This window comes from Alligator sinensis, unplaced genomic scaffold (assembly GCF_000455745.1).
Source record: "Alligator sinensis unplaced genomic scaffold, ASM45574v1 scaffold502_1, whole genome shotgun sequence".
Lineage (NCBI taxonomy): Eukaryota > Metazoa > Chordata > Crocodylia > Alligatoridae > Alligator > Alligator sinensis.
In genome coordinates this window covers 3,009,961-3,032,598 of record NW_005841896.1, presented here as the reverse complement: position 1 = coordinate 3,032,598, position 22,638 = coordinate 3,009,961, and the positions used below count along the sequence as shown (strand labels likewise).

The window sequence follows — 22,638 nt, the reverse complement described above, 5'->3', positions numbered from 1 at the left end:
TATAGAGACATGCTCAGTAAAGAACTCCTTGCGTCACTCCCTTATAACCAATTAGCAAACAAGAATGCTTATGAAGGTCCAATACTCCTGTATAAAAGATGCTTAGAATTAAGAATCTGTGTGCTTGTTACGTGAAATTATTCTGCTTGCACCTTGTATTGCTAGCAATAAATCTTTATACTTTCACCCCTGGTATCTTTATTGGCTTTTGCATACCGGGCACGATCCCAGACTTGAGCTGGGGCTCAACAGACCCAGGAGGCACCAATCACCAAGCTGGGGGTGGATCCAGAAGTGGACCGGAAGTGCTTCTGGTCCACTTTTGGGTCTGCTGCCAAGTGCGCTGGGGAGCCCCCTGCACTTCTGTGGGACACTTCATGCACCTCAGCATCACAGCAGCATCACAGCACTCTACCTCACAGCCCTTGCTACCTTGAGGTATGTAGAAAAAACATTTAAAGCTGTGTCTATGTCTGAATCTCCGAATCTCTCCGAATCAATTTGGAGTGTTCCAATTTGATTGGAAGAGATTAAATTCAGATTTGGAGATTTGGCCACCGAATTGGGCCAAATCTCCACTGAATCAAATCAGGGACCGAAGCTTCGCATAGCCCTACTAAACATGTGCTCTGGGGAATCTCCAAGGTGGGTCTCTAAGCAGGGAAACCCAGGGTGTATCTCTTACAGAAACATCCCCCAGGAAATCTCCAGGGCACATCTCTGTAAGTGAGGAACAAGTCACCCATTGTCCTGCAGGATCAGGCCCCTACCTGATATGGGATAATGCAGGGTTACCATATTTTGTGTTCTGATAATGGGTGACATATATTTCACCCAATGAAATGAATCAGTTGTGACAGAACACCTCCCACCACAGCTGATCCACTTCATTCGGTAACATCTTTTTATACCCAATGAGCACAGCACTGAGTACTGCAGTTTATGGAATGTTTATCTTTCTGTACTTCAGCCTTAGGAAGTAGAAGTTTAAAATAGATAACCCTACTAAATTCCCAAGTGACAATGGCATATTTTTTCAAGATTACTGTGTGACAGGCTTACTGCTTTGGTCCAATATGGCTAGCAAATGAGTTATCACCACATTTGTCAACAGGAGATTTAAGCTATTTGTTCTGCATGCTATGTCTCATTATTGAGCTGTAAAGAGTCAATCAGAAGTAATGAATCTAGGAAAACTGGAAAAGGAGGTTTCAGCTGCTGCAATGAAGTTTGAAATAATAAAAAATACTAGGTCCAATGGATAAGGAAATCACCTAGCCCTGAAAGAATCAAGCCAAGCTGGTGTAACACGGCCTGGAAAAATAATGGTATGCCAACCCTGCAACCCCAGAAACTAGCACAAGAAACAAGGGGCCATTCCCACTTTTATATAGAAAATCATAGAGGTTAGCATCAAAAGCTAAGAGGCCAAAAGGAGAAAGCAGGTAAAAGAAAAAGAAACATCATCACTGCGGTAACATATACTTAGCACCTTCATTTCTCCGTTATACCTCCGGAGGTGTCCCCAAACAAGCCTTTAGTCCTTAGAGTGCTAAAACAACAGCCTGCAGCTGCCCGCAAGTCTGAGTCCAGATTCTTCAGTACACAGTCCTGGCTGACCAAGCCAGTAAGAGCTCCAGCTCCACTGTGCACTCTTCTGTGTAGGGCTGGCCAGGTTCCATGTGCATGTTGTTCTCTCTTCCCCTTAACTCCAGCCTCAAGCTTCCTCTTCCTTTTTCCCTTGCAGTGGTTGGGGCAGGAAAAGTGGGGAAAAAGGAGACCCCTGCTGTGAGGGTCCATCTCCCTCTCCTCACTTCTCCTTCCCCTCCCCTCCCGCCACAGCTTGCTGGGTCCCGTCCTGGGAGAGGCCAGGCCAGGTCTGTGTAGCAAGGGGTCTCTGTTTCCCCACCCCCAGTTCCCAGTAGAATGAAAAACCATGAGGCTCTGAGCTGCAGCTCCCAGCTGTCAAGGGCTGAGGTAGGCCCCACTCATACCATGTCCCGCCCCGCCCCCAAGACTGCTGGGTTGGGTGGGGAGGGGCAGGCCATGTCCACAAGGTAGAAAAACTCTCTTCCCCCACCCCCAGTTCCCAGCATGGTAAAAAGCCAGGCCAGGTATCCCTGTGCTGCAGCTCCTGGCTGCAACTGTCAAGACTCTGGGGCAGTGGAGGAAGGAGCCCCCTGCTGTGTGGACCCAGCCCAAAAGTCCAAAATTTCCCCAACACTCCTGCCTGGCCATGCAGGGAGGAGACAGCCTTTTCTACCTCCTCTCTGTGACAGCATGAGGGCAGGGCTTGCCCAAAGCAGACAAGCACCCACCAAGGCTAGCAAGCCACCCAGCGAGGGGCCTCTGGGATGCCAGGAAAATCTGATCTACCTTGCCTTGGGATGGGACAGACATTCAATGAAGCACTCTAACCTAAAGTGCTTTAGTCTGATACCACATCCATCCAGGGTTACTGTAGAAAGGGATCTGTCATTTTTAAAGCATTTTATGTGCTGGGAACATCCGTTCTGTTACAGCTGAAATGTGCTTTCTGCATGTTTAACTTACAATAAATGTAATTTCTGTACAGGCCCTGGATGTTTAAATGGTAACATGTTGTAGGTATCTAGCATGCTTCCAGTTAACAATCTCAAAACACTGTGCAAAAAGGTTATAAAGTCATACTCATTCCCACTTCCACAGATAGTGGAAACTAAGATGCAAAGCAGTTAATGCTAGAATTACAGTATCCAGTAGCTTGTAGCACAGTCCAGGCAAGTCTCAAATGTCTAAGCATTTCAGAATACTCATACAGAGCATTACAGATACCAAGCATTCCAAAAAGACAAGCCTAAGGCATAGTTATGAGGCTTGAATAAAAGCATTAGCCTCAGTATTATCTGGTTTTACTTCAAAATTTCTCTTTCCCAAGGAGACTATCACTATAGTACAATGTCATGCACCATTAATATTACCCTTTTAATTGTTTGTCTACAAAGTAGTTTCACTTACAGCAAGGCCTGCTTCTTGAATGGTATGTTCCCCTTACTGGTCACCATTATCTTGTTGCCATTATGGAACTGGCTTTAATTGCTTCTGTCATGAATGTGAATTAATTAGAAACAATGTGCTTCAAATAAAGCCAATTTTCCACAGATACTAACTCCACGGGTAAGATTTATAACGCAGGTTGTTAAGGTCTCCTTATGATCTCAAAGCCTAAAGACAGATTTTTAGCAATCAAGATTATGATTTATGGGTCTTGACATGGAAGGTCTTAGGGAGAAAAGTCTAATAGACACACTGTAATAAAAGGATTTTGTGAAAACCGCCCTGCAATGGCCAGACCATTATTCATGCCTCTTGGTGTTTGTTAACTATGTGTCATAGGACCCAACACAGGAATATTCCGCTGACATTTGGTTCCAAATATGGGGAACTGATTCTGTAAGAATAAACCAGAGCTCTCAGTGCCTTCAATGGTAATTCTTGCAAGTGCTCTAATAGGCCGTTGCTTCCCTTCCTTTTCCTACCTATTTTCTTTGCTTTTAAAGGCATATGAAAAATTACAGTTGCCATACCATATACTAGTTCACACAGTGGAATATTATCCAAAATAGGCTGATCCTAGGCTATTTCTTTAATCACAGTTTAAAAGAATTGGCTGTTACAAGGGTTCCTCCCATTACAAGCTCCTTGCCTTATGTCTCATTTTCTTTAAAGACTCTCATGCCCTGAGTGAGAACTAATGAGAACAACCTGATCTGACTGCCAGGATGAATCAGCCAAATAATGCCTTCCTACCTGATGATTTTGGTATCATGGCATCACACGATAAATGTAAATACTACAATTTTCAGTAAAAAAAAGTAAAATGTTTCTTTTTTCTTTCTAATGAATATAACTCATCTCCAATAAGAAGAAGACAAGAGTTTTGATTTCAGGGTTTTAGTCTTTCAGGGTCTCTTAATTTTTGGTAAAGTAACCTATACTGAAAAAAGAATTAAAAAGCTACCAAGCACTAGGGGTATGTGAAATGGGCCATATTCAATTCCGATTCAGATTTGGATTCGGCCTGAATCAGGGAGAGTGATTCGATTTGTTGATTCGGATCACTGTCCCAATTCGATTCGACCAAACCCAAATCTGTAAATTCAATGCTGATTCAGAGAATCAACGATTCAGCCATAGATACAGCTTTAAATGTTTTTTCTACATACCTTGAGGTACCGGGCATGGCTCTGCGATGGTGGGACAGATGGAGCATCCCACAGGAGTACAGAAGGGCCGCCTGTGTGCTCGGCGGTAAACCCGGAATTGGACTGGAAGTACTTCCCATCTAATTCTGGGTCCACTGCCAAGGGTGCAGGGGGCCCCCCACACCCGCTCCTGGCTCAGCGATTGGCTGCAGGATGACCCCAGTTCCCCCCCAAACACAGGAGGCTCCAGTTGCCAAGCCAGCAGAATAAAGGGGGGGGGGGGGGGGTGAGGCTCCTAGCATGCTCCCCAGTGGACACAGAAGTGGACTAGAAGTGCTTCTAGTCCACTTCCAGGTCTGCTGCCAAGCACGCTGGGGACCCCAGTCCCACTGCACTCCTGTGGGATGCTTCATCTGCCCCACCATCGCAGCATTGATGAGCTGCCTGGTACCTTAAGATATGTAGAAAAAACATTAAAAGCTGTGTCTATGTCCAAATCAGTGAATCCTTCCAAATCTCTCTGAATTGATTTGGAGGGTTCCGATTCGATTGGGAGAGATTAAAGGGTCTCCTGATTTGATTCCAGTTCAGCAATTTGGCTGCCGAATCAGGCCAAAACTCCACTGAATCAAATCAGCAACTGAAGCTTTGCACAGCCCTAACAAGCGCCATGAAACCAACCACGCTCATCTACTCTTATAACAGTAGTATGACTCCTTGTTTAAAAACTCATATTTTGGGTATGTCATACCCAAGATTTGGATGTTTTGGATAATCTGTTATTTATATAATGACACCTCAAGCAGGGAAAAAACCCCACAAAACCCTGAGGTTCCAGGAGACAGAGACTAAAAGTTGAATGAACAAATTTGCCAATGTCTGTTTTGTTTGCAGCACAAAGTAATGCCTCCCTTGCGTGACTGCCTTTCACCAGCAAATAATGTAAAGTGAAAAATATTCACAAGGAAATTTCAGTATCTGAGTATTGTTTGGAGATTTTTGCAAAAATGGTGTTTTCACCTGGTTACTGAGGGAGATACTCTGTTGCAGATTATCATTACCTTGCATCTTGTGTAGTCATTTATAATGGTAAAAAAGGGGCATAAAATATTACCATTCTAATCTAGTAGCAACAAATACACACCTGTATTCAATGTGTACAGGTGCAAGTGATTACACACAGTGTGGGCTGAAATACAGTCGGACTCAACCTTTAAGTACATGGAAAAACCAGCTTTATGAGAGCACTAAAACCACTATCCATATATTTTGTCAAGGGGGGAAAAAACTTATTTGGCAACTAGCCAACATCTAAGGTTTTTTGAAAAAGAGCATGTAATTTCTTCTTTGTTTGGAAATTGCTTAGCACATCTTGTGCTACTGTCATATAAATACTGGCTATTGATACAACAGTTGCACCCTCTGACCTTACATAAACTACTTCCACTCACTAGACAATCTTGAGTCCCCACAGTAGTAAAGAAATAATTGAAAAGGTTGATTTTGCCCCACTTCATAGCCTTAACATTGTTTTTGGCACCACAGAGTGGAGCTCAAACACCAATATAGAACAAGTCAAATCTCTCAAACTGCTGTGCCAGCTTCCACAAGACATTTTGGATTATACTTAACTGTTAGCAGTGAGGCAATGATCCCCTCTGTCAAATAGCCAGCCAGGCTCCACACATTAAATATATAAATGATAGAGCAATTTATATATATCTATTAGTCCAGATCTGGCCCAGTTAGTTTGACATCTCTGGGCTACACTGTAGCATTTAGCTCCAGCTCTGAGTTGGAGGTAGAGAAGACCTGAAGTGTACTAAGGAGAATGAAGTAAAGGATGGATATATTGTCTTCTCCAAAATGTGCTGTAGGATTACTCTATGCCTCTTCTCACTTCCTCTATACAAGTAATATAGATGGCACTGTTCCAACAAGGGTTGCCATTGTAACTCATCTTTGCAACATGCTTGGTTTGCCTTTATTGCATTAGGTAAATGATGACATTCAATCAGGTCTCTACCTTATCTAGAAGAATCCTCTTGCTTACTGATACTCCAATTCATCTAGCCCTTGATCCTGCACCAACTGTAAAGTTAATGGCAAGACTGCTATTGACTAATGGGTAAAAATGTTGGGCCCCTCTATGACAAAGCATGCCATCATAGTACAGGCTGGATTCTTGCTAGGAGATAATTTTGTATAGATTTTTAGAGCTAGAAAAAAATTAGTCATTTATAGTCATTTAATATCTACTATTTTCCTATGGCTGCAATTACCTAGATCACTGTGCTATATGGACAGTATTTTTTAATAGCGTGATAGATGACACATGGCTCAATTATCTACCTTTGTAAACTCCAGCTCATGATTCAAAACCATAAAACCTGACTTTTAGAAATGTTGATCACCCACAGCTCTAGCTAAAATTAAGGGGAAATAAGAGTGTTGAGCACCTCTGAAAATCAGTCTTATTATGTCTATAAATACTTCCCAAGCCCAGCTGAAGATGCTTCTTTATTTCTCTGTGTTCTCCTAAATTATGTAGGCAGCCCCGCCCCATCATTACAAGTTATGTCTTTCTCATTTCCAAAAATTGTCTGTGCTTGAAAAGTACTTCAGGGAGAGAACCTGAAAGGAAGCCCAAAGTGTTAAAGGAAGTACATTAGGCAGTATGGTTGTGCGACGCTCTGGTTGCTGATTCTTGTCATATTGAATGAAATAGTTTGAATGTTTGTAAAGATTGCCCATTAGCCAGTTTCAGGAAGAAGATAGGATCTATCTCCTTATCTAGCTCATTGTTTCGGAGCTACGTGCGAAATGTCCTGACTTCACTTAAAGTCTTAATCTAAATTGTATCTTTAGAAGTTTTTTACAAAGAAAACAAATGTCCTAAATTCTGAGACATCAAAGCCTAAGGCCTTTTAACCAAATTGCTAAGAAAAGAGTATTTACAGTGATATGGAAGTCTCCCCAAGAATAATTTAAAAATGCTCAACAAAGGTAATTTCTGTTGAGTAAGATCCGAGCCCAAATTTGGGAGTTATGATGAATTGAGTAGGAGGAGCCCAATGACGGCAGCTCACTCAATAAAAACCTGTAACTTACTGTCCCAATTTGGAGGTGACTTCACTTGCAGAACAACGAAGGAAGAATCGCAAGTATAAGGTCCGATTAGATTGATCGCCTAATCAAGCCTCTCCGTGAACACGAATCTCTTAGTTCACGCTGAAGCCGCGGAGCGCCCGAAAGGGACTGAAGGAAGGGGACGTAGTCCTATCACTGGTGAGCCCAGCTCATTGAATCGTATTGCTGAGGCCAGCTTATTGAACCGTACTACTGAGGCCAACCCATTAAATCGTACTACTGAGGAATGAAACCATATTTTGGTATTTGGCTTCTCGGAATTCTAGGATTGTAAGTATATTATGAAAAATAACAGTATTGATTCAAATTTAACTTTTAGTTGTAATTGTAGTTGTTTTTGTAACACTAATTCTTATAGCATTGTTTGGGAAGGAAGTGCGTTCGGAGCATTGTTTCTGATATATGTAATTATTGTGTTTTTAATGTTTGTGGTGTTTCTTAAAGCTAAGCAGTGTTATATACGTAGCAAAGAGTTTTAAAATAAAATTGTGTTGTATAAATTAAGTGTGTAATCATTGTGAAATCGTGCAATCAGCTAACTACTCCCCCAGCCAGTGCATCAAAACGAATCAGTAAATTGTGTGGGATTTTCTCTATTCCATAACCCACTAGAGACAATTCTATTCAGAGGAGATTCAACCCAATTCAGCAGCCGAATCTCCTAATCCAAATCAAATCAGGAGACCAATTAAAAGGTCCAAATCAATCCAAAGCCTCCAAATTGATTTGGAAAAGATTCAGAGGCAATCCCCGCTCGCTGCTGCAGGGAGCTGGACTGGTAAGAGGGGGCGGGGAGGGCTGAAAGATGGGGGAAGGAACCATGGGGGGAGCCCCACCAGGCCCCATTCCCTGCCTGCTCCCCCAGTCCCCCTGAGCACCTCCTGACCCCTGCCCACTCTCCCAGTTCCATCAATGGCTGCCCCATCCAGCCCCAGTGTCTCAGCACTTTAAAAAAAAAAAGCCCCACACTCACTGACTGCTGCTGTGGCCGTCGGAGCCTCCGGGGCCTCGTGGCAGAGCCCCCCCCATGCAGCACAGGGCAGTGGGAGCAGGGGGATCACCCTCCCCTCCCCGCCATCTGGCAGGAGCTGGTAAGTGCGGCACTTCTTTTTTTTTCTTTTTTGTTAAGTGCCAGGACACTGGGGCCGGGCAGGGCAGCCGTTGACAGGGCAGGGAGAGTAGGTGAGGGATAGGGCCTGGTCAATTTGAAGATTCAGCCAATTTAGCAGCTGCCGAATAGCTGAATCAGATTTGGCCTAATCAATTCAGGACAGTGAAGAATCACCGAATCGAATCACTGTCCCCCAAATCAGCCAAATCCAAATCTGAAGCAAATACTAGCTGCTTTGCACATGCCTATTAGACAGCATTCTCCCCACCACATATATAGAATTTGAATCAAGACCCAGATTTAGGTAAGGGGTACTGTGCTGCCTGCTGGAGTTGTTTCCAGAAGCTCTGATCTTTATTAAATTAAATATTTAATAGTACTCAACCTATTATGCTCACCATGGTGATAACATTTTACCTGCCTTCTCTTCTCTTTTAGTTTGTGTGATACTATTGTAAACTGTTAAACAATTGTGGTATTGCACCTCAAACATGATTGCACTTTTGTGGTGAATAGACAGTTTCATTGTTATGACATATTTAAAGGTATGAGTCTGTGCTTGATTGCAAGTGGGAGTATCAGGAGGTATTTTGGCCAGCTCAGTATATGTTGGAATTCTGCTGAGTGTAAGCACTGTCATCTTTCTGAAGGACACTGCATGTACTCCTCCAACATTTGTGGCAAAATTCTGTTGAAATGTGGAAGTGTGGGTTAAGTGTGTTACAAATCAAACTTCTATGGTCCTTGCATTCAGGGAATGCAGGAACGCAGACTGTGGCTTGCCTCTTCAGCAGAGCAAGAGAAATACAGGATAATTTTTCTCTCTCCCCTGCTTCCATTCACCTCTGGAGGTTTATCATCCTTATCACTTCTTACTCTTGGAAATAAAAAGTAAGAAATAATTCACCAGACATAATTTTCAGTTTTGCTATTTACTTTGTCTACAGAATCTCTGCAAACACAAACACAATGAGGTATTTCTCTGACATCTTTGTTATTTGAAATATTCAGTAAGCTCTGTGACTTCCTTTCTTACTTTATTTGAACATATAAACTCAAATTGTCAAAGCAACTTAGAACAGGTAAATTCATTTTTATGTGACTACACAGAGAGCCCAATTCACCTTTGTCTAGGACCTTGGTTAGTTATTTACACATGTGTAAAATACTATCAAATTTTCTGATTATCATTTTATGGCTATTTTGCACTTGTGTAGTTGACTAACATGCAACAGCAAATCAGTTCACAACAAGTAGCATCGTTAGGGTAGGATGACCAGGGCAGGTGCCTTAGGCACTAACTTGTGGGCACAAAAAAATAATAACCACTGCCACAGCCACAAAATCATACTGGTAGTACAACAGCAGCTAGAAAGCACCACTGTCCCCTGGGTGCCCAGTTGTGTTGTTACATCTCAGCCCAAAACAAATATATTACTAACACTATGCTAAATTTGTTTGCATCATCTAGTTTTCATTTTTCTAGCAACTGTCACTTTTACACACACCTCTTTTAAAAGATCATTCTAATTTTGGTAATATTAAATCCATACCCAGCATGTAATCAATAGCGTCTTCAGGAGCTCTCTAAATAATTTGATAGGTTACCAAAATAACTTGGCAACATTTCAACTATAGATTTTCAGAGAAAAATGTATGAGTGGTTCTGATTGCTTAATTTAAAAGATGAACAACCACTGAGTGAGTAAATCATAGCACTTTGAAGATTTTATGCTTCATTTGAAAGCCCCAGAAATGGATAGATTTTCGAGGGTGCGGCCTTTCCTACACAAAGCTTGTAAAGTATTTTGGGCAGCTTTCCTCTTAGGTAGCCGATACTGACACCCACAGGTAATCACTGTGCTTCTAATAAGTTTTGTAACATTCATTTTAGAAACAATAGACACTGAAGAGCCTAGCAAATTAGGTCAGGCTGCTAGATCACACCAGATTTATGGAAGCGCCTTGGGAAACTGCACTGCTCTTGTTGTAAGGAGGAACAACTGAATCTTCAATTGCACCAATACAAAACAAGACACAGTCCACGGGGAGAGAAGAAAGCAAAGGTCATTCGAAGTTGTCACTCCATCCACCTTCCTCCTGGGGCAGGCTTGGTGCCTAAAGAGGCTTTTATTTGTTGCAGCCACTTATAATGGGCCCCTGGAGTCCATTATGTCTATGAACATTCACAGGGATGAAGGTTGTGGCTATGGTTGGTCTAAAAGCAAAAGCAGTCAGTGTGGTAGAGGCGGTAGCTTTAATTAGACCAACTAGGTATTTGCAAAAAAAATACTTTATTTACAAGCTTTTGGGATGCTTTCCTGAAAGCTAACACCCCCTCTCCAGCCCTTCCTTTTGACCCAAATTTGCATACTTGCAGAGCAGCCTCTCCACAATAGAACTTCCTTGCACAGGAGAACTTTTCCATCACTAGTCCTCCTATGAAATATGAAACATCTTAACACGAAAGAAGCAAAATTCAACATCCTGCTTGCCATCAGACGCATTCAAGATAAATAGACTGCTCCAACTTTTATCTGAGCCTAATTTGCATAAAATGAACTTTTCCATCCAGGAGAACTTATACCACCCTCTAGCTCTCCTGTGCAATATGAAGTTTAATTTCTACCTGGGAGAAATTTTACAACCTTTGCATTCTCCTTTGCCTGAGGAAGGGCATGTGAGCCTGAAAGCTTGCAAATAAAGACATTTTTTTTGCAACAATCTAGTTGGTCTAATAAAAGATATCTCCTCTACCACACTGAATATTCACAGAGTACATACAGTGTATTCCAGCTCTTGAGCTGTCTCCTCTGATTCCTAGTATGGTTCCAGACCCTAAAGGTAAATGTGGGAGGTGACATAGCTCCCAAAGCTGGCTTGGTATCAGCTGGGGATTCCTCCACACCACGGGAATCCTAAAGCTGCTCACATGAAGCAGCTTTGAGGTTCCTTTTATACTCTCAGTATCTATGTCCTAAATGAAAGCCCCTATTCTTTATGACATGGGGGTATTTTCCTCATGTAGAAAGGCTTCTGGTGCAGATGCTTTTGCTTTTTTCTATGGATGGTGCAGATGAATTGCTTTTCTCCATGGCACTTTGAAGTAAACACATTGGTAGACATCACACATAAAAATATGAGCTCACCTACCACTCTTGGTATTTTGCATCTATTGAGTGAAACATGTTTCAAGCCTGAGGATTGAAAAAAAATGTACTTAAAGAATACAGTGTAAACCTATTACACTACACTGTAGGGGAAAATGAACTGCAATGAGTCTAATTACATAAGATTCAGGCAGACTGAGAAACACTTAAAGAGGAAATGTGCTTAGGAAGTTATATGATTATATTTGCTTTTTAGTAGAAAACTGTCCATCTCTCTCAGTGTCCAACACAATGGAAGTATTTTCATTAACTTCAGTGGGCTTAGGAGAAAGCTTTATCTTGTTCATGATTTGCCAGTCATTTATATTGTATCTGGAACTTGAAAATGTGTTAGGGAAACTGGCATCAATTAACGAATACATGTAGCATATCGTGTTCACATTCTAAATACAGTTACCCAGGGCTTTGCTGTTAAAATACATAATCTTTTTTTCTAATTTTAAAGTTACTCAAATTCTTCGAAGGCTGAATCAACAGTACCAGTCAGTCACAAGTCTTTTAAGAAATACATCTTCCCCAGTCCACTAATGTTGTTGCTTTCTACTTTGAAATTTGAAATTATTTTTCCGGACTCATTTACCAGTAGTTCTTTTGTTCTCACTAATAGAAAGTAGTATTCTCTGAATTTTTGGGGAGGAATCCCAATATATGTACTTAAAATGTACCTCCGTTTTAAAAAAAAAAAATTCATACACTTCATAAGCATACACCTCACTGACATGAAATATTTCTAAAAGCAGATAAATGACTGGTAGATAAAAGTTGAAGTCTGTGTGCATCTATTTTCCTTTCCAGTTGAAAATGATGTGAAAAAACAATCAGCTAGATTCATATAAAGTTCCAGAAAGTCAAATCATTATTGATCAACGTGTCTCAAGAGAACATGATGCTCTTTTTTATAACTCATCTGAAAAATATGTCTTAGTATATTTGGAATTCAGGTATTCTCCCCCACTCACAGAAAATAATAATCTCCTGCAAAAAAATGGTTGGAGTTATTCTTTTAAGGGACCCTAACATTAAATGAGTAGACAAAATAAAATAACATTTCAGATGGCCAGAGCTAGATGTAAATTTGAAAATGGCAAAGAAAATAAACTCACTGTCAGTCCATTTTATGTAGGTACATTTATCTTAATAGTATCCTGAATATCAAGGGAATATTTTCGCCCTTTATTTTCAAATAACCTTCAATCCCTCATGTCAATGAGAATTGAGTGTCTGGACCGGGGTTGTATATGGTACATTATTTTTGAATGGCACCCAGTGAATTTTAAAACTGCTGTAAGATTTCAATTTTCACTGAAGCATAAGCTTCTAGTGCACATTGAGCAAGAAGGTATTGAGATAATTCTAAAGTCTAATAGTTAGTGTTTAAAAAGGAAAAAAAGAAAAGGTAAGAAGGAGCTGTGGTATGTCTATTCAGAAACTGATGGAAACCTCTACTACAACAAAAACATATCCTTCTAGCATGGATGGCAGAAGTAGGTTGACACTAGGCCTGTGCAAACTGGCTAGTATTCTCTTCGGATTCAGCTGATTTGGGGGACAGTGATTCAATTCCGTGATTTGAATCACTGTCCTGAATCAATTTGGTCAAATCTGATTCAGAGATTCAGCTGCTGCCAAATCTACGAATCTCCGAATCATCCAGGCTGCCCCACTGACCCCAGCTCCCATCACTTTGAAAAATAAGCCCCAGCTCACCAGGTGCTGCCAGGCAGGGGGCAATCCCTGCTGCCCCCCACTGCCTCATGCTGCATGGGGGGCTCTGCATGAGCCACCTGACCCCCCGCCACTGTCCCAGCCCCCCACCATGCCTGCCCTGCCTGCCCCATCTCCAGCCCTTTAAGAAAAAAAAAAAAACAAGAAAAACCCCCACACTCACCCCTTCCTGCCAGGCGGGGGGGGGGCGATCCCCACTGTCTCCTGCTGCCCCGTGCCATGTGGGGGGCTCTTCCATGAGCCCCCTAAAGCCCCGAGGCTGCTGCAGGAGCAGAGAGTCCCAGGGTTTTTCTCAGGGATTTTTTTCTTAAAGGGCCAGAGCTGGGATGGATGAGGCAGCCATGGTGGGGCTGGGAAAGTGAGGGGGTGGGCATCGGGAGGCTCATGGCAGAGCCCCCCATCCAGTGGGAGGCAGTGAGGATTGCCCCCCCCACCTACCCACCCACCCAGCAGCACCCAGTGAGTGGAGCTTTTTTTTAAAGCACCAGAAGTTGGGGCAGATGGGGCAGCCATGGGGGGGAGGGGCTGGGGGCTGGCTGTAGTCCCCTCATGGTCCCCTTCCCCTGCCCCTACTTACCAGCTCCTAGTCCAGCTGCAGCTCCCTGCTGCAGTCACCAAGGACTGTCCGAATCATCAAAGCTCTCCAAATCTTTTCCAAAGATTCAGAGAGCTTCTAACTGATTTGGACCTTTTAATTTTTCCCCTGATTCAATTCAGATTCATTTGGCCACTGAATCAAGCCGAATCTCCTCTAAATCAAATCACCATCCAAAGCTTCACACAGCCCTAGTTGACATTACAAGGAAGCTACCAACCCTCTTAGGCTATTTGTCTTCCACCTAGATTCCAAAAGTACTGGTTCTACCAGGTATCCATCATGTAAATATCTCTTGAACAAACTTTCCATGTTTTACTTCCATTCAGGCAACTGGAGGATGACTATTTCATGAGCATTCAGAATTCTACTATAACCATTTAGATTTTCTAGGAACAGGATAACAACAAAAGGTTCAGATGCTCATTCTGATTCAACAATCCCTCTCAAATTTGAGTGCTTATCTCAAACTTCTCTCAACTATTCTGAAAAACATAGCCTAAAATTATGTATAAAAGCTCACAAAAAATAAGCTCTGTCAGGAGACTTCCAGTATTTCCTGTTTTAAGAGTCACAAACCAGACTTAGGGGGAAAAAATCAATCACATTGTTGCTCCACTCCAGCTATTTTCACCTAGCAGATGTGTCCCGAAGGAACTATAATCAATTATATCATTTAGAGCACAAACATGACTGCTCTAAATTATGCCAAGACTAGCAAAGAGCTTGACTGGAAGGTTGCAGCTACATGTTTTGCAGCTGCTCCTCTGCTGCTCCTAGCTAGGCCTATGGTATAAATAGATTACTGGTAGCTTTAGTGCACAAGTTACATAGTACTTTCCAAGGTAAGCATATCCTAAGTTTTGAGGTGCGTTTCTAAGGTTTGATTGCACTTAGAGTATAGATAGATGAAACAACTATGCTGCTTTAAAAGGCATGGAGGGGTTATCCCATTCAGTCTACACTATTCCACAGCCAGGGGAAGCTAAATTTAAATTTACCATTCAGTGGTAAATTATTGTGGTTTAGCTTCACATACTGAAACATAAGGGGAGAAAAGCGAAAGAGTTACAAGAGATCAATTGCATGCAAAATTCCCTCTAGCAGTATGTTTCATCTGTCCATACTATATTGAGATAGTTGGTGTTTTATTCTATGATGTGTGCTTGTGTTTTTCTTTTAAATCTTTAAACTAAACAGGTTTTATTAGATACAACAATCTGTTTGCTATGGAAGAACATAGTTGTAATACTCAAACTATGTAATAAACATAGTTTATGAGTATTACAGAACTCAAGGCATTGCTGAAAAAAAATAAAAACTAAAACACTTTCTCTCCATTCTTGTACTCTGTCCTGCCTGAAATCAGAATATAAATAAAGTACTGAAATACTGAGGGAAAGATCCTCCCCTCCCCACCATGTGAAGGGAGGACCTGTTCCTTTAGCTTACATTCTATTATATTTCTTTCAGCATTACTTGTTCAGTCTCCCAGCATGTAAATTACATCACTTCAGATTTAGAAGATGAAATTCATAACGGTGAAAACATGCAACATATGGTAGCTGACCTGACAAGCTGGGTAGCTAAGTCCAGGAAGAAACTTGTTTTTAGACCAGGGGTCAGTAATTGTTCGCTACTATAGTATCTGAGTTGCCTTCTACACTTTCCTATCATTCCTCTGGAAGTTAATCCTATCAATATTTTTAAATAACTAAATGGGGAAAATGGTTTCTGGATGTCAAAGTTTATTTTGTATTAACTAGATTGGCTTTTCCAGTACAGATAAAGGTTATACTGGCGCTGTAAATTCATAAGAGGTGCAACTGCCAAGCAGGTAAGATATATCACTATGACTTCTTCAGTTGTGTTTTTGAACCTCACTCTGACCATACCTGGTCATTCAGGCAGGGGAAGTCAAAGACAAACGGATGCAATGTTACCCACATAGGCTGCTTGTTCCTGAAACTGGCATTAAAACTGCTAAGCTGCTCAGCTCAGGCAGGCTTTTGACATTTTGGGCTAGGGTCAGACATTACACATAAACCAGTTTAAGAGATCAGAAACTGGTTTAAATCTGTAACACAACAGATGTTCAGTGCACATAAACCAGTTTGAGAAAACCCTGGTTGAATGTAGTATCACATTTGGCTCAAACCTGTTTATGCAATATCTGTCCTAGACTCCTTGCTGGTTTAAGATGAACCAGAAACCCCCAGCATCCTGGCATGCTCTCTGGGTGGGGCTCTCTGCTCCACAGCAGGGCTAGCCCCTCCCCTCTGCTCCCTGACTGCAGCTCCAGGGACTGGGAGCTGCTTCCCCCCACCCCTCACTACTCCCTGCTAAGCAGGAATTCCCCCCTCCCCTCTGCCTTGCTGAGGAGATGGCTGTGTATTAGCTAGCAGACCACATGCTGGCTACAGTCCCTGCTGAATCAACAGGTAGAATCAACAGGCAGAATCAACAAGTCCTTCTGTTGTTTTCTTAATTGGGTGATGAACACTGTTATCAATTCCCTGCTAGGCTAATCAGAGCTCCTGCTGGAGCATGGCCACACCCCTCATCAGTTCCATGCTGTGGAAGGAAAGGAAGCCTGCTCTAGTACCCCCCAGCTTCTAGCCTGAGCCACTGCAGGCATGTGCCTACATTTCTGGGATGTCTATCCAGTTACAAAACTGATTTAGCCTAGCCAGGTTAGACTAACCTGCAAAGATTGAATAAATCCAGGCTCAGGCTTTTTGAATATCTGTCCCTAGCCTTAGACTGTAAATTGAAAATAAGTGCCCAACAGTTAGAAATTTTGAACAAGACACATCCACATAATAAATATAGCAAGTCATCTAGTTCTAGATGGGAAGAGAGAGCAGCCATTAAATATTTCAGAATTCTAATGACTCCTCTAAGAACAGAGTACCTTCCCCAGTAGTGTACCCCACACTATCTGTGGAGTTCCTGGGCCATTGTAATGACAGTGTAAAAAGAAATTTAACTTTATGGGGAATTAATTTGTGGGCACTTTACCTTAGCTATGATGCGGCACAAATGAGCACCCTCCTGGGTAAGGCTGAATAAGCTGCGTGTAGCCGATTCTGTGATGTATATATTTTCTGATGAATCTATTTGTCTCACCAGGTTCTGTGTAGCATAATGAGATAAAAACACCAGTTATTTTCAATAAGAAAAGTCATGGTGAGATATCTAGTCAGTTTAACCAGTTCCAAATTTATAATTGACAAAGTGAAAGTGGAAGCGAGACATATTATTTGGGCCAAATTCTGCCTTCCATGAATCTGTGTTACTGCACTTATTTCATCTTTGCAGTGTTGCAACTGAGGACAGGATTTGCCCACATATCTACTTATATCTCTGTTAAGAAAATAATGCATAGGCAGCCAATGGATAATTTGAGAGCTACACGTTGCTCACAAAGTCATTTGAAGTGGTTCATTGGAATTCAGACTCATATCAATGATAAATGTGCATTGATCATAAAATGCACCTACCCAAATGTCAGTACAGTATTCAACTCTCTACTCTATCCATGGAACCTTTGGCTATCCTTTTCTTCAGAATAAGTGATGGAAACAGTGGCATTTGAAGGTGGCTCTTCTGAATACCAGATGCCCAAGGACTGGTAGATTATGGTAGTCCTGATGGCAGGGGCCATGCAGCTGTTGTGCAGCCTGTACCAGCAAGGGAAACTGTTGGTACAGAGCAGTTTAGCAGGTTCAGAATTTTCCTTTAAGAGTAATTCAATCAGTAATTTCCCACCACCTTCCAGTCTTGAAAGAACAGCAGGTCTTGGGATTTGGGGTTTTAAGTTTAAAAGGTTTTCTTTCTTTTCTTGTTTTATGTTATTCACCATTATCCCTTGACTGAAATTTTTGCCACACATATATGGTAGGATGTGTGATTTTGGGGACCAGGGATCAGATCCAATTTGCACCTAAATCATGATCCTGGGCTCCTTCTGCACCAGCAAGTTGAAAGTTGGGTGTCAACAAACAGTTGATTGTTGGCTGGCTCTGGGGACAGACTAGAGTAGAATCAAGCCCTGATCAGCTGCTGGATTGGGACCACACCAGGACTCAAACCAGGTTGATACAGTGCAAATCCTACTGAAGTTCAGCTGATCATTGACCAGCAGGTAACATGCCAGGACCAGCTGGAGAAACCTGGTGCAGTCCTCCCTGCCACATGTTCAATTTATGGTGCTATGGAAACCAACCACAAATGATTACATATATTTGTGTAATAATCTTGTGCTTATTTTCTGATTTATTATGCCATTAAGTACCTGAACATGTGGCACAGTTACACTTAAGACATAATTTAACTGGTTAATTGCTTCTCCGGTATGTCTGCCAGGGGCCTTAGAGACCTAGAAAGTCCTAATTTGAAGGCTGCAGCCTTACTGTATAGTTACAGTAAAAGGTTCATGGTGACATCTACTGTGCTTTGCTTCTTACTCCAAAATGTAACAGCTACTCAGGCCCAAGAAAAGATTGAACACTGCACTGATAAAGTTTTTAAATGATTAATAGTGAGAATTGTTATTATTTGGGAGAATAGTATTTGATTGATCATGGAATTACAATGTGATTTTCTAACAGTGATTAGTTTGCTTATCTTAAAAAAGTATATAATAAATGTCTGTTTCTCTCCTATTTTAATAGTATTTTCTACCACTAGACTACATGGTTCTATGATGGTATTACACTAAGACATATTCATTGCCTTCCATCTAGGTAGAATATCTCATTGGCCCATAAGCCTACGGACTTATGACAAGAGTACTGCATAAATTGCTAAAATGTGAAGTTGACAAAAGGCACTTTTTCCCCTTTTAGATATAAGTTACTCTAGTTTTGCAAGTGCACCACTGCATTTGTGCAGGTTAATGCAGTTCTTAGAAAAGCAAAAATTGCAGGATGTAAATTTAATGTTACTTGCTCCACAAGTTTATATAATCTTCTCAAAAGAGACAATTCATGGCAGTTTTTGTTGAGGAAAAGAAACCAGGGACCTATTCATGCATGGAACAGCACTGGCACTGCACTGTTGGCACTGGTGTTGTGGCCAGCAGCCAGCTGCAGTGGCAGCTAGTGTTGTGCCTTCTTACCTCCCGCACACAAAAGGCAACAATCAGGCCTACAGCTTCTGTCACCCCCTGTGAACACTAGGTCAGAAGAAATAAAACACATTCTTTCAAGTTCTGTAAGGGACTTTCTTCAAGAAGGATAAGAAAATAGCATTCATGTATAGATGACCCCATACTTCCAAGTGACTAGGAATATAAACACACAACACATTTCCATGTATAATAGGGTTCAGAGGAATTATTTTAAAAATAAAGTAAATCCTACTGCTCTTAAAGAAAAATGGATATTCTGACTAAAATCTAGAATGTTTTATTCACCAATGCCAACAGTCTAGTATAGCCACTTGTCAATATACATATATGGCATATATTTAAATGTTTGATAACTATAACATTTTATAGGAAGTTTAGTCTGTGTTGTTGGTCTGGGGGAGGTAAAATCATTCACTATCCTAAGGAGAGGATTTTACAAGATGACTGGAGTAGGTCCAAAGTTCTCATTATTAGGACATTATGCAAAAGTAAGCATCTTTCAACTGAAGAGAGGCCAAATAGTGGAGCTGATGAGCACAGGCACACAGCTAAGCACATGACTGCTTTGCTGGAGGATACTGAAATCAGGTCAATGAACATGAAAAGTAAAAGAGGTCAATATTCTGGAAAAGCCAGAGCCACGCATTGGGATGGAAGAAACTGCGATTAACAAAGGGCCCATTTGAAGACTTGAGTAGGAAGCTTCCAGGGCTGATGAGTTTCTTTCTCCCAGTTAGGAAAGCTGCATCTGTTTTTCAAGATGCTTGAAGCACTACGCCCAGGTTTGTTGCAGTCTGGCCTGTAAATCTCTTACTTCCATCATTCAGCAGCTTTCACTCAATACCCCATTTTCTTTTTCTTAAAGAAATGTTAAGGGCATAGCTTGCATTCAGCATTTACTAACCCGTGTTTCATGTGCTAAGATCAGTTCTATCAACTGGCCAAAATAATGAGCAACTGTACTTAGTGTTTCATTAATACAAGGTTTCATGGACTTTAATATCTGTTCGTCCTCAGTTTGTATGCACCTGGAAAGAAACAGAAAGAAAACGGGTGAAAAAAGAAAGCACTAGAAGAATTATACACCAACTTCTTATAAACTGAAACAGTTGAGCACTTTATTTTGCAGAAATGTGTTAGCAATGGCAATTCAAATATTCAAGCCAGAATGCATTATAAATTAATCACAACTCACCAGTTCATGATTTACTTCATACACTATAAGCCAAATTAACTTCAAGTACACTTCTATCAATTCAGAGTAACTCAACCACTGTTGATTAAAGTGTACTGTTGTAATCCACTCTTAAATGGCTACATTTCAATTGAAGATTGTTATATCCCTCTTTCAGGTCATACTTAAAGGGCCAAATGAATATGCCCAGGTGTCAAATGTCATTGAAATCATTCTGGATTTAAATTGTGTACCAGCGTGTAGATCTGGCCATCTACACAAGGACTACATGGAATAACTTCACGAGTGGAATTATGTAGCAGCCATTCTGCATCTAAATCACATTAGGCCAAAATTTTGAGAAGAGATGAAGAGTAACTTTTGCATTACAAGCTAAAGGGTGCATTTAGATAGCCAATAATACACCAATAATGTTTTCTATGCAAATGATAAGAATGGTAGCACAGCAACCTGATCTAGGTACCAAGATTGATATCTGTACTCTTTCCTAACAGGTCATGGGATATCTTAAATGACCGAAATAGTTAGGATCTGTTTTATTCCTACTCTGAAGTATGTCTCCATCACTCATACGGTGGCCCCAAGTATATTGTGGGGACTTCATTTAAGTGCAGATAAAAAGAAAAGTGTAATCTAGTGAAGTTACTTTGTATGGCAGTTTAGTACTACCCATTTATCCAAGTATTACCGAGCAGGGCCAGTTCATCTTTTCTTTTTTGTGAAATCTGAGGAGATTGCAGGCTAGGTTGGCATTAATGAAGCTAAAATGTATTTGCTTAACTGTGTTGTAGGCCATATTTGGAGTTTATAAAATAATCCCATCCAAAACTAAATTAATAAATAAATCAATTCATTTGAATGAAGGTTTTTTAAAAAAATATATAGCCATTATAAACAAGGAAATAATTTAGCTATTCACTATCCCCATCTTGCTTAATGATTTCCCCTTTCGGCCTTAATCTGTGTTCCATCTACCACTCATATCCCAAAGAAGTCAAATAAGCGAAAGAAGTGATCTAATTTGGAGAGGTGCTAGCATCCACAGTACCCACTGAAGTCAATAAGGCCTGTAGGAGCATGCATGAAGAATATTTCTAAGCAGAACAAATTTGGGGAAAAAAATAAGCAGTGATCAAGAAACATTCTGTTATCATCTTCTGGTAATTAGATGTTATCCCTGAAGATTCCCTGAGCTGAATGACTGGCCCAGTATTTAAAGTAAATCAAGAGAGACTATTGATTGGGTCATGGCTTTGAAAACAAGGAAACTTCTGTTAAACTTTTAGACAGCAGCTTGAGAAACATTAAGAGAAGAATGGTTCTTTCCCAGCTCTTACTCTGACAGAGCTGTACAGTGCTTATATCAGTGCTTTGAATTTATCTAATCAAGAGAACTTATATCACTGTTTGCAAAATGGTCAGGAAAGCTTGCATCAAAACTTGCCACATTCATGTATTTAATATGTGAACCATAACTGCTACTTTCAAACATAGGGTGAAATCCTGGCCCCATTAAAGCCAACAGAAGTTTTGTCACTGATTTGACCCCAGGGTCTAAACTTTGTATTGAGATTCACTAATACAGGCCCTTATGTCTCTGTCAGTTTATCTATGCAAAAACTGATCCCTATGAAAGACCAGGATCTAATAAGGACAAAGTACTGGCACAAGTTTAGGCATTGATGACCTAACACTAAGGAGGTCTTTTCAACGAGAGTTGTAGATGTTCAGTTAAAACTTTCAAAAGTGGATCGTACTCCATCACGGTGACTACACATCTGGTAACATAATTAAGAAGCAAAACTGATCATTCAAGTCAGGAAATGTAATTTACCTTTCTGTGAGTGCTGTAAATTCTGAACATTTTTCTATTAAAAGTTTTTCAAACTGCAAATAGAAAAAACAGAAACCGTGTTTAAGATAGTGTGTGATTTATAAAGATTTCCTCTTCATAATAAAGAACACTCAGTTACAGTCATTAAAAAGTAGTCAAGAAAGATCCCTTCTACAAGGGCAGGTAACGGCATCATTGGATCTGCTGCAATGCATGATCCACACAATTGTGCCTCCTGTCATATGACAACTGATTGACAGAAGGTGTGATTTTGGGATCACACATTAGATCCAATTGCACCTTATTGCTGATGTAAGGGGAGCCTGATCCTGGGCTTCCCCAGCATTGACAAAAAGCAGGCTCCCATGTCTGGGAGTCCCCTTTGCTGATAGGCTCCTATCCATGAAGGCCACATGCAGCTGAGACCAAGAGTCCCACACCTGACAGGACACCCCCCACCAGGTGCAGGACACTTGGTCCCAGCTATGTTTGGCACAGCTGGGACCCAGATCCCTATCAGGCACAAGGACCCTGAGCTCT

At 41.1% G+C, this 22,638-nt stretch overlaps 1 protein-coding gene across 1 annotated transcript in view; it reads right to left on the bottom strand.

Moving 5' to 3' along the window:
* Positions 1 to 22,638, bottom strand: part of INSC (INSC, spindle orientation adaptor protein) — a 215,226-nt gene that overhangs the window by 101,851 nt on the left and 90,737 nt on the right. Inside the window, exons 4-6 of the mRNA XM_025197414.1 lie at positions 22,099 to 22,151; positions 19,974 to 20,097; positions 16,957 to 17,070 (exon numbers count right to left, since the gene is read on the bottom strand). Of these exons, the coding sequence (XP_025053199.1) occupies positions 16,957 to 17,070; positions 19,974 to 20,097; positions 22,099 to 22,151 (291 nt within the window). The remainder of the gene's footprint in view (positions 1 to 16,956; positions 17,071 to 19,973; positions 20,098 to 22,098; positions 22,152 to 22,638) is intronic.